The 15927-nt window shown below is 34.1% G+C and overlaps 1 protein-coding gene and 1 long non-coding RNA gene across 11 annotated transcripts in view; one reads left to right on the top strand and one right to left on the bottom strand.

Moving 5' to 3' along the window:
- The first annotated feature begins 2150 nt into the window (after positions 1–2150).
- Positions 2151–8578, top strand: LOC125657807 (max dimerization protein 1-like). Its single transcript, XM_048888589.2, has 6 exons — positions 2151–2342; positions 2459–2549; positions 3609–3638; positions 4356–4470; positions 4933–5110; positions 5638–8578. The coding sequence occupies exons 1-6, from the start codon at positions 2270–2272 to the stop codon at positions 5763–5765; spliced, it is 615 nt and encodes a 204-aa protein (XP_048744546.1). The 5' UTR covers positions 2151–2269; the 3' UTR covers positions 5766–8578.
- Positions 8579–12855: 4277 nt separating this feature from the next.
- Positions 12856–15927, bottom strand: part of LOC125657643 (uncharacterized) — a 53735-nt gene continuing 50663 nt past the window's right edge. For all 10 annotated transcript variants that reach the window (XR_008798774.1, XR_008798771.1, XR_008798776.1 and 7 more), the window contains one exon: positions 12856–15252. This is a non-coding gene — a long non-coding RNA (uncharacterized LOC125657643). The remainder of the gene's footprint in view (positions 15253–15927) is intronic.

Here is a 15927-nt window from a genome sequence, read left to right as displayed (position 1 = left end):
ACACATCCTAACCTATATAGACGCAACGAGACAATTCGTGATGGCAGACACAGTTTATAATTGGAGAGCGGAAACTTATATTAATATCACCTACTTGTACACAAATTAATTGCTGTTACGTTTAATTTGATTCAATTCAAACTTAAAGTATCAGGCTTATATTGTAATGACATGTTCGCATCTGGTTTTGAAAAATAGTTTTGTTAAGTTTGCACGTGCGCTGATTAAATGCACACGTTGAGTTATCGATCTATATATAAATCATAATTACAATGTAATCAGCAAAGCGTAATTTATGTATAATCGTTAGTTGTTTACGTGCTAGGTTACAGAACATAGCGTACTTCAATTAGCTTGGATTTCATTTAGTTGTATAGTTGTATTGATGCTTAAATACTCTACAGGAATTTTACATCTGTTTCACAATGTGTATTTATGACACATTATGCCAAATTTAACCATTCAAATTGATTTATCTACCATGCCTGTACGAGAGGATGCACCACATCGACTGAAATCTAACAGGTGTACATTTCAGGTGAACATTTCAATCAATGGTGTATGTAAACCTGTTGTATTAAAATAGACACTTCTAAAATCATATCAATAAAACTGAAAAAGTTACCAGATTATGAAACGTAAATCTTTGAAATAATTGAAAACAGGGGAAATTTCTTCAAAGTTCTTTATTTCTTTCACAAACAACCAACAATAAACAATAATATCTACAATATATGCAAGTACAGCATATAAAAATCTAGTATTTCAATTGGTACTTCTCGTTGAAGCTATATACCATTAGTTAATGAATAGGGGTTCTTGGCAGGGTATATGGACTCACATTTCCTGTCAAAGTTTATATTCTCCCGAGCCGTTAGGTTTTATACATGTATAATGTTCCTTTTTATAAAAGTTCTTTTACATTTTGAACACTTCAACTTTCACACAGTTTGGTTTTTTAAAAAAGAAGTCTTTCAGATTCTGCATTCTCAAATCAGTAAACATTGTACTATAAAATGAAATTTATTGTCACAATAATATGTTTTACCAAGCTCACACAACCTACTACGTCTTTCGCCGTCCACATTTCCTCCTGTTTCAATACAAATGTGTGCATGTGTGAGCCGAAAGCCCAATACGAGAAATGATTATTCATACAAATGATTAATGGGTTTGCGTAAATGACATTTTATCTAAAAAAAAAAGTATAGACTAAACGACAATATTACAGACTGTAAGAATCGTTACTGATGCTTGGGATTATGAACGGTGAATATTTTGTATGCACATCCTAATATATACCACAATATATTCTAAATCTGTATCACAATAGCTAAAATGTGTTCTAGACACATTATACCAAATTCAACCATTTTAATTAATTCTATCTACTCTCACTATATACGAGAGGATGCTTCACATTGAACAAGATTTTAAAGGCACCAATCTTTAAATGGCGTACATGCATATAGATAGAATGTAGCCGTAAATTACATATAAATGATAAACATTATCCAAATCATATCAATTAAATTGACATAGTTATCAGGTTTGATATAAATGGAATCGGAGAAGTCCATACATATGAGTAATTATACCCCTCTCTCAGATTCAGATCCAGACATCTTGTTATTGACAAATTTACTGTGATGCTGCTCACACAGTTTGTAGTACTGTGTATATATTGTTGCATGTTTATAACACGACATTAAATCTAAACAACATTTTGTCACGATACAAATTCCGCTCTGTAAAAAGAAAAACGAGCATAAAATCTCGAGAGATCGCATCCGTATATCGTAATTAGAAACATGTATCATTGTCGCGTTCTATCTGATTTTGGGCTCCAGTTCTCAAATATCGACCTCCTTAAAATTTGGTGATATTCTATCATACTAGGCCTAACGTTGCATTTTCGGCTGAATACGTTAAACTCTGTGCGTTCTTCATGACTGAACAATTTCACGATTGCTTACTAGTTTTAGGCCTATGTGAATCGATTGTGCATTTACTACCAAATACACCTATTCACCCATATATGGTAAAATGGGTGTGGTTTATATTCCCTACTAACCTCATTGTAACGCCATCTTTCATTGGTAAATAGAAAGGTCATGATGAGATTTTTATCCAATGAAATTCGTTTTGCTGACGCACTGCGCTAGCAGGTAAACAAACCCTGCGTTGACTGCCTCAACGTGTACTCGGGCAAAACAAACGAGAACTGTCAAAGGGATAACAAGTGTTTCTGTATATTCTGAATTAGAAGATGGAAAGTAGCAGTGTTTTTAATATCGAACAATTAATTCAAGCTGCAGAGTATCTGGATAGGAGAGAAAGAGGTAAATATTGAAAAAAATGTTGAATTTGTGTTTCGCCACGTCATTTGGAAGTGTTTAATTTTTGACAGTTCAGAAAGAGGAGTACGTGTGAGTTCACATGGATTGATCTATTTCAGAGGCTGAGCATGGTTATGCTTCCACTGCACCTATGCCGGAATATTTAGCCAGTAAAAAGAAAACAAAACCAAAGAAATCTCAGGGAAATAGGTATGGAGAATTCTTTCAGTTTGTTGATTACTCAGCTTTCACGTGTTAACCACGAAGCAGTCGCCATTTTGAAATCAGCTGACATAATCAAAGAAATTATTTCCTTTTGCAACTGCATTTTAGTTCTGATTATTTATTTGATATAGTAAATTGTTTATTTTATTATTAAATAATGATTTTTCTTCAGAATTTGTTTTTTATTTATTGTGATTAGTGCATATTTCGTAGTTGAAATTAGCCTCCTGCCGACTGTTCATTTGACCTACTTCGCCATCTTGGTTTTGAGAAATTTCAAAACAAAAATGTTTTCGAAGAAAATTTGCAAATATTGATTTCGTTGGCGAAATTTGTAAAGTGGAATATAATGTATTGATGTATGATAAAATTGTATACTCAAAATAATTTAATCTGTCGTCAAAGGATCTGCAGGACAAAGGCTCTGTTGTCCAACTGTAAGGCACGTAGTAACGGTCGTTTAGGGAAAAGGCGCACATATGAACATTGGCATGTAGATAAAATCTTGGATATTCTATTCGGACAAACGAAAACCGCAATCATATCAAATTTATTCTTTATGATTTTAAAGGTCCATTTTAAAAATTTAATTAGATGATTTTTTAGGATCGTTGAAGAACCGCCAAAAAACATCTGCTGGTTCGGGACAGGTGTAGCAATATTTTTTTCGAACCGTAGGACCAAATTTGCAATTGCAGTACTTGTGATATTGTGAATTTTAAAAGAAAAAGTGAAGTTATTTTCTAAGTTAGTCAGAAACTATGTGCCACTGCAAACTTCAGTGCAGGAAATGCACAAGGTGTCGTTTAGGTGGTTTGGACTTTATTCCTAAATCCAGTTTAAGCCCCATCTAGATGAGAGTTCTAAAGGAATTTATTATTTAAGAAAACTGTAAACGGCTGCATGTGCAATGAAAATTTAGCGTGGATGATTTTGTTTGTTGTTGTGTGTTTTGGTTGTTTGTTGTTGTTTTTTTACATTCAGGAAAGTATAAAAAATGGGAGTTTAATCAAGTGAGTAAATGAAATTTAATGTATTTTTCAGATCCACTCACAACGAATTAGAAAAAAATAGGTAAGTTACAAACTCATTTTGACTCGATGTGGGGCATGTCGGCCAACACTACAAAAATTTGATAGTATGAGGCAGATCACATGATCAAAACATTTAAAAAATTCCCCTAGCCAAAGCTTGGTTTGCACATAACTGAACTTGACCCAGATTCTTTTTATATCTCAAGTGGGCGTAACTTTACTGGAGAACACTTAATCAACAGCATTGTGTATTGTTGGCCAGCAGAATAATTTAGAGAACTGCTAGTCAATATATGTAGTTACTGGAGTAATAGTGAAGCCTGCAAAATTATGTTTTTCTCTTGTTATATAAATAGATAAGTGTTGGCTGCTTACATACTGTGTTTTGACGGGGGTTATCAAGTAACTGATTATGAAGTGGGTTAGAATGACCCTACCAAATGACCTTGAGCTAGCTAATAGAAAAACAGTCTGTTTCCTATGTAGTGTAAGAATTTTACAAATAATGCACACACACTAAAAATCTAACAGGATACTTGTGTTGTTCTTTGAAGTTCAGCCTTGCATGAGGAAGAGTTAATTTGAATCACTTGCCAATTTACTGCTACCATTGTGTGGGACAATTAATCAATATATATGTTTACTTTGTGTATATAAATTAAATTGTTCTAGTGTAGTGATATTAATGATTAAAAGAAATTTTGTTTCAGAATTGATAGTAGTTCTGATTTTTTTTTCTTTCTTCTTCAAATATTAGGAGAGCACATTTGAGGTATTGTTTGGAAAAATTAAAAGACATTGTCCCAGTTGGGAGTGAATCTTCAAGACACACAACTTTGGGATTATTAACAAAAGCCAAAGGTTTTATCAGGGTGAGTAATAAGAATTTCTTGATAAAATCTTTTCAAGGGTTATCTCACTTGTAGTGACATAATTTTTTTTAACAGTGGGTTGTAAACATATGTACAACAAGTATTCTGATCAGCTGATTAGTTATTGATGCCCTCGGGGAAATAGGAACTTTCAGAAATTCTTTTGATATGATGTAGGTGGATTTTGAACCCCAGAGATTTAATAATTGAATAATTCACCTGGTTATCAGTGCAGTTTATCCAATAGTACTGTACACTGTATATTATTTATGAATTTATTGGCCTCTGACAACTTTGGAAGGTTGTGAACTTAATGCTTCAGGATAAATTTTTTGTCTTTCATGTACAAAATTCAATTGAAGGGGAGGAATTTGTACAGTTACTAAAATAATATGGTTATTGAAAATGACTGTCACACATGGGCCTGACAGAAATTTTTCCTTTCTATTTTTAAATGAATAGATGTTAGAAGACAAAGAGAAGAAGAACCATTCAGCTAAAGTGCAATTGAAAAGGGAACAACAACAATTACAAAAGAGATTGGAGTCACTCATGCAGGGTCAGTACAGGCGACAGGAACGCAGCATCAGTGAATGTAGTGCCACAACCAACTCCACTACCTCCTCCAATTCTGAAACCGGTTAGTGCAAACAAAATTTTCTTTTTGATCCCTGAAAGCATACATGTGACTTGCATTATTCCGTTTGAAGGCTTTTGTATGGAATTCATGCTTGCATATGCTAGTAACCAGGAAGTAAAAGTAAACAGAGAGAGAGAGCCAATGTATATGGTCAAGACAACACCATAAATATGTAAGAGAATGTACAAGATCAACACAGTAAATATATTGGAAGGGGGGGGGGGGGGGGGGGTGCGGACTGACAGAGACTGGAAGGAATGGTTCTTAATTTTCCCCATTTCATTTTTGAAAAATACGCTCTTGACCAGAACTACATCTGCTTATGCGAGTTGATGAGATAAGGTGAAATTTCACCCACTGAACTTGAAAACATGACATAGTCATATCAGTGATAAGGAAATGTTTGTATTCCTGTTTTACCATGTTCAAACTATGAACCAAACAAATAGAGGAAATATATCTTTGCTTAAGAGATAGGATGATAAGTGCTGAGCATTAAAATATTGCTTTGAATTATCTCTTTTCAGATGAAGTTGACATTTTAGGGTATGGAAGTTCTCCAAGTGATACCGATGAAAGCTGTGGCAGCGATGGGTACTCGGTAGATTCCAAGCGATTAGTATTAAACTCATCTCCCTATTCAGAGTCCCTATGAAAATATGTGAAGTCTGCATGTATGACAGAGATCAAGGACAGATTTTTTTCTTCAGTTTATTCTCAGAAATGTGTATGTCTGTGTAAATATTTGTGTATGAATGTATTACTTGTAGAAGGAGAAAAATCAACATTTTTTTAAGATCTGTTATGTGTATAAAGGAGTTGAGCATGTTAGCTACTGAAAAAGGGTGATGCAGGTTTTTTTTTTTTTTTGGTCTGGAGTCGAGTATTAAAAACACTATTAAAAACAGTCATATCTTATGTGTACAGTTGTGTAACTTTTTTTTCTTATATTGAAGCCAAATATCTGATATATTTTTTTTTTCATGTTGTGCTAAGAGCAGTGGACAATATTTTCTGGCTTTTCTTGAACTTAGGATTAACTTTTTTGTACATATGATTATTCTGAATTCCATTCCTTTTACGATAGGTTTTCATAGTTGTTACATACCGTACTTCCCGGAGTGAAATCTAGTGGCAGTATGGACTATTTATAGAACACGGTGAGAACGAGACAGTACTGTTAAAAGATTGAATTTGGAACTGGATCAGTTATTAATACTCAGTTATTTGCAGGTTGAAGAGTGATTTTGTTTTGGTATAATGTAGGCTTTAGCAGTTATCTTGCCACTTTTTGGGGGAGGAAAATAATTTGTTTGAGGCAAATATTTTTACACATTCTATGATCATCAGGAGAGTTATCTACGCAAATTTTTAAAAGTATGTATTAAGAATATTTCACTGCCTGAAATGAATATTTTTAGGGGATAAGTATTCTATACTGAACTGACTTTGTTAAAATCTGCAGGGTTATCTTTTGCTGTTGTGCAAATATTGATCTCAAGAGAAAAAGCTGTCTTATGTAGAATTGCTGAATGATATGAAGATTTTTTTTTTTGGATGTGCTGGATTTAAATGAAATAATATCTCAGGCCAACAGTTGAAGTCATTGTCCACCCCAGTCTTCTGATGTTAGTTTCCGGTGTGACCTGTTATTCAGCATTTTTCTCTAATATCTTTTTTTTGTTGATTTTTGTATGTTTGGTTATCTGTGCAATTTAGTGTGGGTTTTATTCCAGAAGATAAAGTTGAAATGTGTACGTTAATTAGGAGAGTTCACTGGATTTTCTGTAAATACAATTTTTGCAAATTCTGTTATAAAAAATTCCAAAATTGGGAAGACGTGGAAATGAATTTTCCCCCAAGGCAGCATATGAAAGGTTTGCAAAAACTAAAAGACAGAGGTCTGGGAGTATTTTACCAATAAGAGTATAATATATTTATGTAAATGTATTGCCTATCCTATTTGTATATAAGTAATTTATTTTTATCATGTAAATTTAACTTATTAAAACACTTTTTAATTGTTGCAGAAGAAATCATTTCTTCCGCACCTTTTAAAACTTTTTTGTGTGAAAATGTTGGTTCATGAACGGGATTTGTTGTATCCAAACTTCCTGTGAGAGAAAGTTGGGAGTTTTCAATATTGTGAATTAGAGGTAACGACAACATAATTTTCTTGAACCAACATTTTTATGTATCCTTGAAAAAAGTTTTACAAAGATGATATAAAATAAAGCTGTTTTCTGTGATAATGGTGGTGCAAGATATTAATAGAAAATCCTTTTCTCTGTTCAGTTCTCATAATAATTAAGAATTTGTTGCTATGCTAACAAGATTATCCACATCTATCTGATTGACAATGAACAGAGCAAGGAATTGTTTTTGGGTTGCTACTTAAGCAAAAGTATTTTCTTTTTAATTGTATAAATCAAACTTGTTACTCAGTTATTTTATCAATATGTTATCTTTTGTCTGTGCTAGTTGAGAATGGGCATCACTTTTAGTGCCACATGTCCTAGATTTCCTCAACATTGATCTGTAGTTTATAATGCAATAAAGTGCTATTAGGGAAGCCTCAGACTACATTGACAAACTCTTGAAAAATGAACTACTCTTAAAACTGAATCAATTCTAGATATATAAACATTTCAATATTCTGACAATCATGGATAGTAAGCAGTTTTAGAAATTAATGCATGCACTCGTGTGTGTGTGTATATATATATATATATATATATATATCTGTAAACCAAATCCAGTGATGATGCTAAAGAAGAAAGGGGTTGTCGGTGTACAATGTTGGTTTATTCTGCCATGTATATGTAGAGAATTCCTTGCCATTCCCGGTAAAGACTATTGTGTAATCTCAAGAAAAAGTTTTTTATGATGGAGCAAAATTTGGTGCAAAGTGAACAAGTATACAGATGTTGTGTGTATTTGAAAAATGGAGTTGTGAGAGTATTGTCATATTAATATGCTGGCAAATGTCGACAACTCATTTAACCACCTACGTCATATGATGGCGAAATCAGTAAGCAAACTAGGATTTTTTAAAAATCCCAGTGTATTTGGCTGTGGATGTTTGCATCTATTGTCTTTCTCATTTATTGAGGTACCATGCATGCAGACTTGGTGTACAGTGGCCATTTTGATCTGCTATGTTGGACAAAGATTTTTGTTTAAAATCTGTTCTTTTTTTTTTTTTTTAAATTTGGTTTTAGACTGTGTATCGATAAGGTGGATCAAATGGAAGAAAGGGGTCATTTTATGCGACTTCAGAATCATAAAAAAAGCTGGAAAAAAAATTGTTATATAGTTGATGGACACTAGGTATATAATATTGTATGTATGTGATAAAAGATCAATGTGTAAGTTAGTTCAACCCATAGAAATCATTGTGTATACTTGTCGAAGTTGTCCATTATTGTTTTACCCCCTAAGCTGGGGAATAAAATTTTATGAAATTGAGTTCCTTATTAATTTCTTCAGGGATGAAGCACACATCATTTAAAAGTCTGGGTACCCTTAATATGTATTGATGGTACACAGATGCATCTGTTCCATTTCCAGTACCATTCAGTGCTCTACAGACAGTGGATATTGGCCTGGATAGCTCAGTGGTTAGAGCACCTGACTAGTAATGCAGGGGTCCTGGATTCAGCCATAGATTTTCTCTCCTAAACTACAGTTGGTGCCGTTGACCACTCCTGCACTGCAGGTAGTCTAGCTGCCAGGGGCAAAAACAATCTGGTTGTGCGTCTTCGAGGGCGAATATAAAGTTGGGAGGAATGTAGTAGTTGGGGCTATACGGACCTTGGATAGCTTAATTAGTAAGTGGAGCACCTGACTAGTAATGCAGGGGTTCTGGGTGTGATTCCCTGTCAAGCCATTTATTTTCTCTCCTATACTACAATCTTACTTTGTATGTGAAAATTAACTTTTAATGTAAAAATAAAATGTACATTGGGGTGGGAGGAGCACCAGTTGAAATATGCCAGGAGCCTGAGGGTCAAGCTAGTCTGTGGGGGGAATGTAGTAGAATTGGTAGTCTGGTTAACTCCGAGATTACAGTACTAAACTGGCACTGCATGAGTTCCGAGTACAACCATAAATTTTCTTTTATACTGCAAACTTTTAGTTTCCTTGCTAGATCCACATCAACCTGCATGTAACACCAGGTGACTCGAGGTTTCGTGCGAATATCTACTTCATCACTGATTTTAAGGACAATTTTTAATATCCCCCCCCCCCCATTCTTTGTCCAGTCTAGTTGGTATACAATTTGAACATACTACTCTAGGTAAACTGACCCCATTGCTTAAATTATCTGACTTGTGCATCAAACTAGTCATTTGAACTTGCACACGGGTTGGTCCACATGTTGGTGCACGATACCTGTTGGTCAAACAAGCCCTGCTTTCACTGTCCAATTACAATTTTATTCATCTTAAGTGAAAATATTGGAAAAGTGATTAGTTTACATATAAATAATCTGGTTGAAATCTCTATCACCTTAACAATCTATGACTTGTTGAATACTCCATGACTGCAAGTCAACTGAATTATTTTCTAGAGGAGCATTCGATCAGAAACAGCAAATTTCTGATTTAGCTCCCAAGCTGTATAGTTTTCATGTAATTTTGACGCCAGATAAATATTAATATTCTCACCAAACAGGACCAAAAGTACAGCAATATGCACCGGACAACTGAAGTCGATCAATATTCAAAGCATACAAATTATTTAATATGTAATGACCAACTTAATTGTATGACATGAAATCTGGACCATGCAGTTATATACAAGAAAGTGAAGAGAATTCTGTCCGTCTGAAGTGAAGGTTAAATAGATTGGTCCTCTAGTTATACATCTTGGACACTTAAAACTTAGCCAGCCATTTAAAATAAGGTTATGCATGATGAAAGTCCAATTCTATCAATCATACACTTCAGACCACATACGAAAACACGATCTCATCTTCCAACTCGCGAGACATTTTTGTGGATTGGATAATTGTGAAAATATGTAACCGTCATACATGTATTTGAAAATGAGATAACTGTGCAATAAACTTCAGGTCGTCATGCTTGGTTGGCTGGCCTCATAGATATACTGTACACAGTTGAAAGTGTCCAACATTTATCAGATATAATATACAGGTCACTCGTGACAGCGACATCGTCACTCAATACACCAACAGGGTCACTGTCGTTACCTGGTCCAAATATAAACACCTGTGTATTGCCTTGCATTAAATGATTCAAGGAATCCCTTTTAAACTTTTAATCGCAGTGATATTTTCTAGATTTTGGTCAGTAAATCGAATGAAATGGTGATGGTGTATATACAAAGTAAGGAAATCTCCAGATAATTGGACTTAATTGATGATTTCCTAGTCACATTGAATGCCCATGCAACATATACATCACTTTCCCTCTCCAAAAACTGAATTAGAGGTAGGGGTGAAAAACATCGAATATGTTGTGAAAATTCAACAACCTTCCAAAGGTGACATACTGACATTAACATACGTACTATAAAGACATCAAATCTATCAATCCACCAATTAAAACATTTTTGCATCTTTTTGACCATATGGTAAAACCCATCGCCTTGTATGGCTGCGAGATATGGGGAACACTTTCAACACGCATGCTGGAAAAAGACAGAGATTTATATGATATCTTTAAAAATTGGGAGGTAGAAAACCTGAATATTAAGTTTCGTAAACATCTACTGGGTGCTGGTAAAAGAAGTACTAATATTGCAATAATCTCTGAATTGGGTAGATATCCTATGTTCTGCTCTATAATCCAAAGTATTTTACTATATTGGCATAGACTTGAGAATTGCCCAGAATTCATCCCTGTTATACAGTGCTTATACAGAGAATATCAATCTGAATTCATATAATATAAATTGTTGGTACAAAAACATTAATTATTTTAAGGAAAAAATGGACATTTTGGTACCCAATTGTAAAAATGTCAAATTCTCATTTTTCAAAAACCAAATGAAGAATCAGGTACGGAAACAATTTTTACTTTACTGGTCAAAATGACGTGAAGAGGGTCAGAAATCAGGAAAACTCACAACATATTTTTCGTATAAAGAAAACTTTATTATGGAAAGTTATATATTTTTTTAAAATCCCTAGAATCAAGAAAAACTCTATGTAGATTTCGAATTAGTGCACATGACCTTTGAATTGAAAGAGGAAGATATGAATTTACAAAAACCAATTCTGGTCATAAGATTTCTTTAGAAAGAAACAAAAGAATATGTGAATTATGTAACCTTAATTGTGTTGAAGATGAATTTCATTTCCTTACTGATTGTCCATTCTATGTTGAAGAGAGAAATATGTTTTTTAATGGTATATATATACAAGCTCACCAAAATTTTTAATTATCTATCTAATAAGGACAAATTTACTTGGTTGATGATTAATGAAGACAAACCAGTAATTGTCAAATTGAGTGAATATTTAGTGCAAACTTTCAGAAAAAGAAGTGATGCTTTAAAACTGCAAAAATCATTATAGTTTACTATTCATATATTGGTATAATACTGTCCATCTACTTGTATATATACATGATTAGCAATTCATATATGTATGTACTTGTTTCCCCCAACATGCTGCATCCACATGCAGTTTGCAGTCTATGTAACCTGTAGTTAATATGTTGTAAACTTTCTTTTTTGAATTTCCTTCTTTATAAACTGTCTTACTGTTATGCACTCTGGGCCCAAAATTGGAATAAACTTATCGTACTAGGTGAAAAAAATGAATTTGAAGAGAGGATCCAGAAAAACTTCAAATGGGGAGTTGCGACCCGAGTTAATAACTAGAGTCTGGATTGAAAAGCCAAAAATGACCACTTTCATTAAAAATGTTCAACCAAAGAGGAAATGGGGGTGGATGTGGAACCCCACCTTCAAGATCTGCCTCTGCATTTTTACCCAAGGCAGGACCAAGAGCAATATTACCAAGTTATAAATATGTATCCTGTGGGGCCATTGTTTCCACATACAACCGTCTACCAATAACTGCCCTATTTGAATTATTCATCCCAGTATACCTATTTAACTTACAAGCCCATATATGCAGTGATTGAAAGCCTGGAAAAACCTGCTGTATTGGGGCATAATTTCGGAGAAAACTACAAATGACTTGGTAACTTTATTACCTGTGCATATTGCTACAGCTCTATTAGTGCGTATCTTCCATTTCTGTTGAACATGTGGAACAAAAGGCTTTTGGAAAACTTTGACACAGATCAAGCAATCAATAGAATACCCGTTACCTCCACACAATGTAAATATCATAACTGGGTCTCCCAAAATCATTGAACAGACAGCTGATTAATGTAGCCTGAGAGCATATCCCTTCATTGATCATGACTAAATCAATGACAGCCCATTGTCTCTTCTTCTCTGTGTGTTGTGTATGGTATTGTGCAGGCCCTCTTTTTCCATCTAATTTGTGATTTTTAAACAGGTGAAATATTATCCACTGATCTAACAAGCTGTAGTTTGTTTAGAAACTGTTTGCATTACATTCAATAAAGGGGAAACATATTTGCATTGTCATTGTGTTTATTTAGTAAACTAATTGAGGCAGTTTTACTTAAATCTAAATTTGAATAAATGTTTTAGTCTATTTTAAGTTCTATATGAAAAATTCATCTCATCAAGTTGAAATTCTTTCCATCAACTATAAAAATGAGTAACACAAAAAAAAATCAATTTCATTATGTTTATTAATAAAACATGAAGTGATAACTTTTTCTAATATCATAAATTGTATGCACCTCCCACCCCACCAACCCTCATTGACAAATGAAAAATAATAATCACAATTTAGAATTGGTAATCACTTCCATTTTTGTCAGTTCAGCACCCTCATCAATGCACGTACAGCAATACATGTACATGCGTTTAAAAACGTCAAACATGCAAATAACAGCTCTCACATCAAGGAAATGTCATGTACTGCGTCTTTACGATCCTAACCATACAGGATTATAATTAAACTGTCACATGTCGTCGGCATGCATTATACAAACGACTCTGCTCCACATGAAATCACCTGCATAACACTTTCAAGCAAGTACATAATCTTATTTGGTCAGCTCAACCAAATCTCTGGGATATTAAAGCACAAGCCTATTGCGTTCCTTGACCAGAGAGACCAGTTGATTCTGTTCTTCATTTGACATCACGTTACTACGGCAGCATAAGGTCAAGATGTATTAAGTCACAGAGTGCAATCCCTTGAAATACTCGTTACCTAACGATATAATCTGCTTACAATCTTGGCTAACTACATAAAAAAATTCAGTAATGAAGAACATTTATGAATACCGGTATATATGCTACACATCATTTATATCTTCTTCTTTTTTTTATCCTTCATTCATGAATCAGTACTATTAATACTTTTCAAATGGGGTGGGGGCGGCTAACTCCATGCAACTTTAATGATGGAGGTCAAGAGACAAAAATAACTCTACATATTATAAAAACCCAGCTTATTCCACAGATTTTGAACAAACATTTTTAAAGTATTAAACAAACATGCCTCGCTGCATACACATGTTAAATAAATGCAACTACAATTGCACTTGGTATTATTTCATCAGTCCTTCAAACAAAAAGAACTCGACAGATTTTGATTTACACTAAATGCCAAGGCATGGGACTAAGTGTCTAACTAGATAATTATTTCATGTCTGAACTTATAAATGTCACCATAGAGGACCTAAGTGATCGATCATTATATAACTAGTCATAATGCTCTACATGTCAACCTGCTGTACAGTAAAATGAGGTAAGAGAATACATGTACATGCATATATTTACTTATGAAGCTCATATACATAGAGTAATGTTTCATTGATCAATGCATCTATAAACGATGTTCACAATACTGAACACAGGTGTGCCTTTTATTACACATTCTTCTTATTTAATTGGGTTGTAGATACATGCAGCTATTTTGATACATTTCAACAAGAACATAAACCCAATCATCGAAAGAGGATGTTTCCAAAGTACTTTTTGTTTTAGTGGGGTTCTTACAGCACCAATCCAATGCTCCTGCCTCCCCCAATACACTAGACGTCAGTGGACATAAAGTATTGGACATTATCTATACTGCACACCCACTCATCACAAGTGACCAGACCTTATCAATATCTGGACTGTGTTGGCAGAAATATTGCTGATCTTTTTGAAATGTGAAAAGATGGCCACAGGCACATCAAAAGTCAATCACAAAAGATAGACAGAAAGGATAAAAACAATGTTTTTTTTTAGGGAGGGGGTGGGGGAGTCAGATGCTACATCTGAGCTATCAGTTGATAATGTGCAATATCAGCAAGTATGCTAGTGTACAAATCAAAGAGAACTATTGCTTCATCACCATATTTCAAACCAAAGTACGTCACTAATGCAAATAATTATTATTTCTAAGTTTTGCTTGATTAAGTCACTGGACAAAGTAATTAAAATTGTAACTTTTTTGCTAAATAAGTTAAAATTTTAATGTTTCCTATCTAAAAAAATTATGTTACACTTTCCATACATATTATATCTCCATATGACATGGTGGCATTAAACTCAAGAAACATAATCAACCAGAGTCATCGAAGCACGAAATGTACATGTAGGTCAGGTGCAGCACCTAGAGCAGGTATTAGATGAAGCATATTTAGCTGGTATTCCATGTTCACGTGTGAACACAAGAAGACCACAATAGGTGATTCAGGTAACCAAAAAAAAAAATATTGGACTAGATCTAGGTAGAAATAAAAAAAATGGGCAAGTTGCTATATCCCTGTCTCTGTTGCTAGGAGATAAAAATGAATGTTTCCTGAATTGGCAGACTACATTATTTTAATATTTTCTTTAATGATAAGTACTACTTTCCAAGAGTCGTAACATTATTAAAGAATAATCTAGAACTACAGAGCAGCTGCTTCTCTGTCAGCGGATTCTCCAAATAATTAAAAACGTTTCTGGTCCTTCCTGCCGCAATATTGCAATCTATGGTTCTCGAGATTTTTTCCCCTCCTTCCATAAAACTTCCCTCTTTATTAGCAACCATTTTTCATTTTAGTCCTATACTGTCAAGAAGCCTGAAAAAACAAATAAAAAACATCTTTTTCACACATTATTTAAACACATGTTCAAAGCTAAAACTCAGGAGGCCCCTGATCCTGTTTCTGCACCCAATACTATTTTCTTTCACTGGATTACTTCAAGGAGAGAGAGAGAGAGAGAGAGAGAGAGGGGGGGCAAGTTTCCGAAATACAGACTTAATGTTATCTCTCCTTCTTTCTCTCTCATCCACACATAAACTTAGCTATCCTAATAAAAGATCAGAGACCACTACAGAAGACTATCATGTCTCCCTGAGCCAGAACATATGGACAGCAGTGCCCCCCCAGCAAGAAACTATCCCTATAAAAAGTTTTCCAAGAGCAAACATATAAACTTTCCTGGTCAGGTGTAGAAGCTGTTAAAGATCTAGCTTATCATGCATTTTTCCAATTATCATTCATGAACACAGGTGCATTCTTTATGGAAGATGAACAGCACTTATAATTCTACAAAATGTCTCACACAAATCGAGGGACTTGGCAGGCTTGTGGTAATTTTAGCAGCCATTCATGCAAATTGTGGGAACATCAGCATCTATAGTAGGAAACTGGAAACTTTTTACGAAAAATCCTCTTTGGGGAAAACAAGTAACATATTTTGCTTTTTTTAAAAATAAAAAACAACTCAGATATTCAAAAAAATGCAACAAT

Source organism: Ostrea edulis, chromosome 9 (assembly GCF_947568905.1).
Source record: "Ostrea edulis chromosome 9, xbOstEdul1.1, whole genome shotgun sequence".
Taxonomy (NCBI): Eukaryota; Metazoa; Mollusca; class Bivalvia; order Ostreida; family Ostreidae; genus Ostrea; species Ostrea edulis.
This window is presented reverse-complemented; position numbering and strand designations above follow the sequence as displayed.

What these genes read in the sequence shown, in the direction of transcription:
- LOC125657807 (XM_048888589.2), top strand. Translation starts at nt 2,270, where the DNA reads ATGGAAAGTAGCAGTGTTTTTAATATCGAACAATTAATTCAAGCTGCA. An exon ending in AAGAAATCTCAGGGAAATAG is followed by an intron (nt 2,550 to 3,608) that starts GTATGGAGAATT and finishes TGTATTTTTCAG; the next exon opens with ATCCACTCACAACGAATTAG. An exon ending in CTCCTCCAATTCTGAAACCG is followed by an intron (nt 5,111 to 5,637) that starts GTTAGTGCAAAC and finishes ATCTCTTTTCAG; the next exon opens with ATGAAGTTGACATTTTAGGG.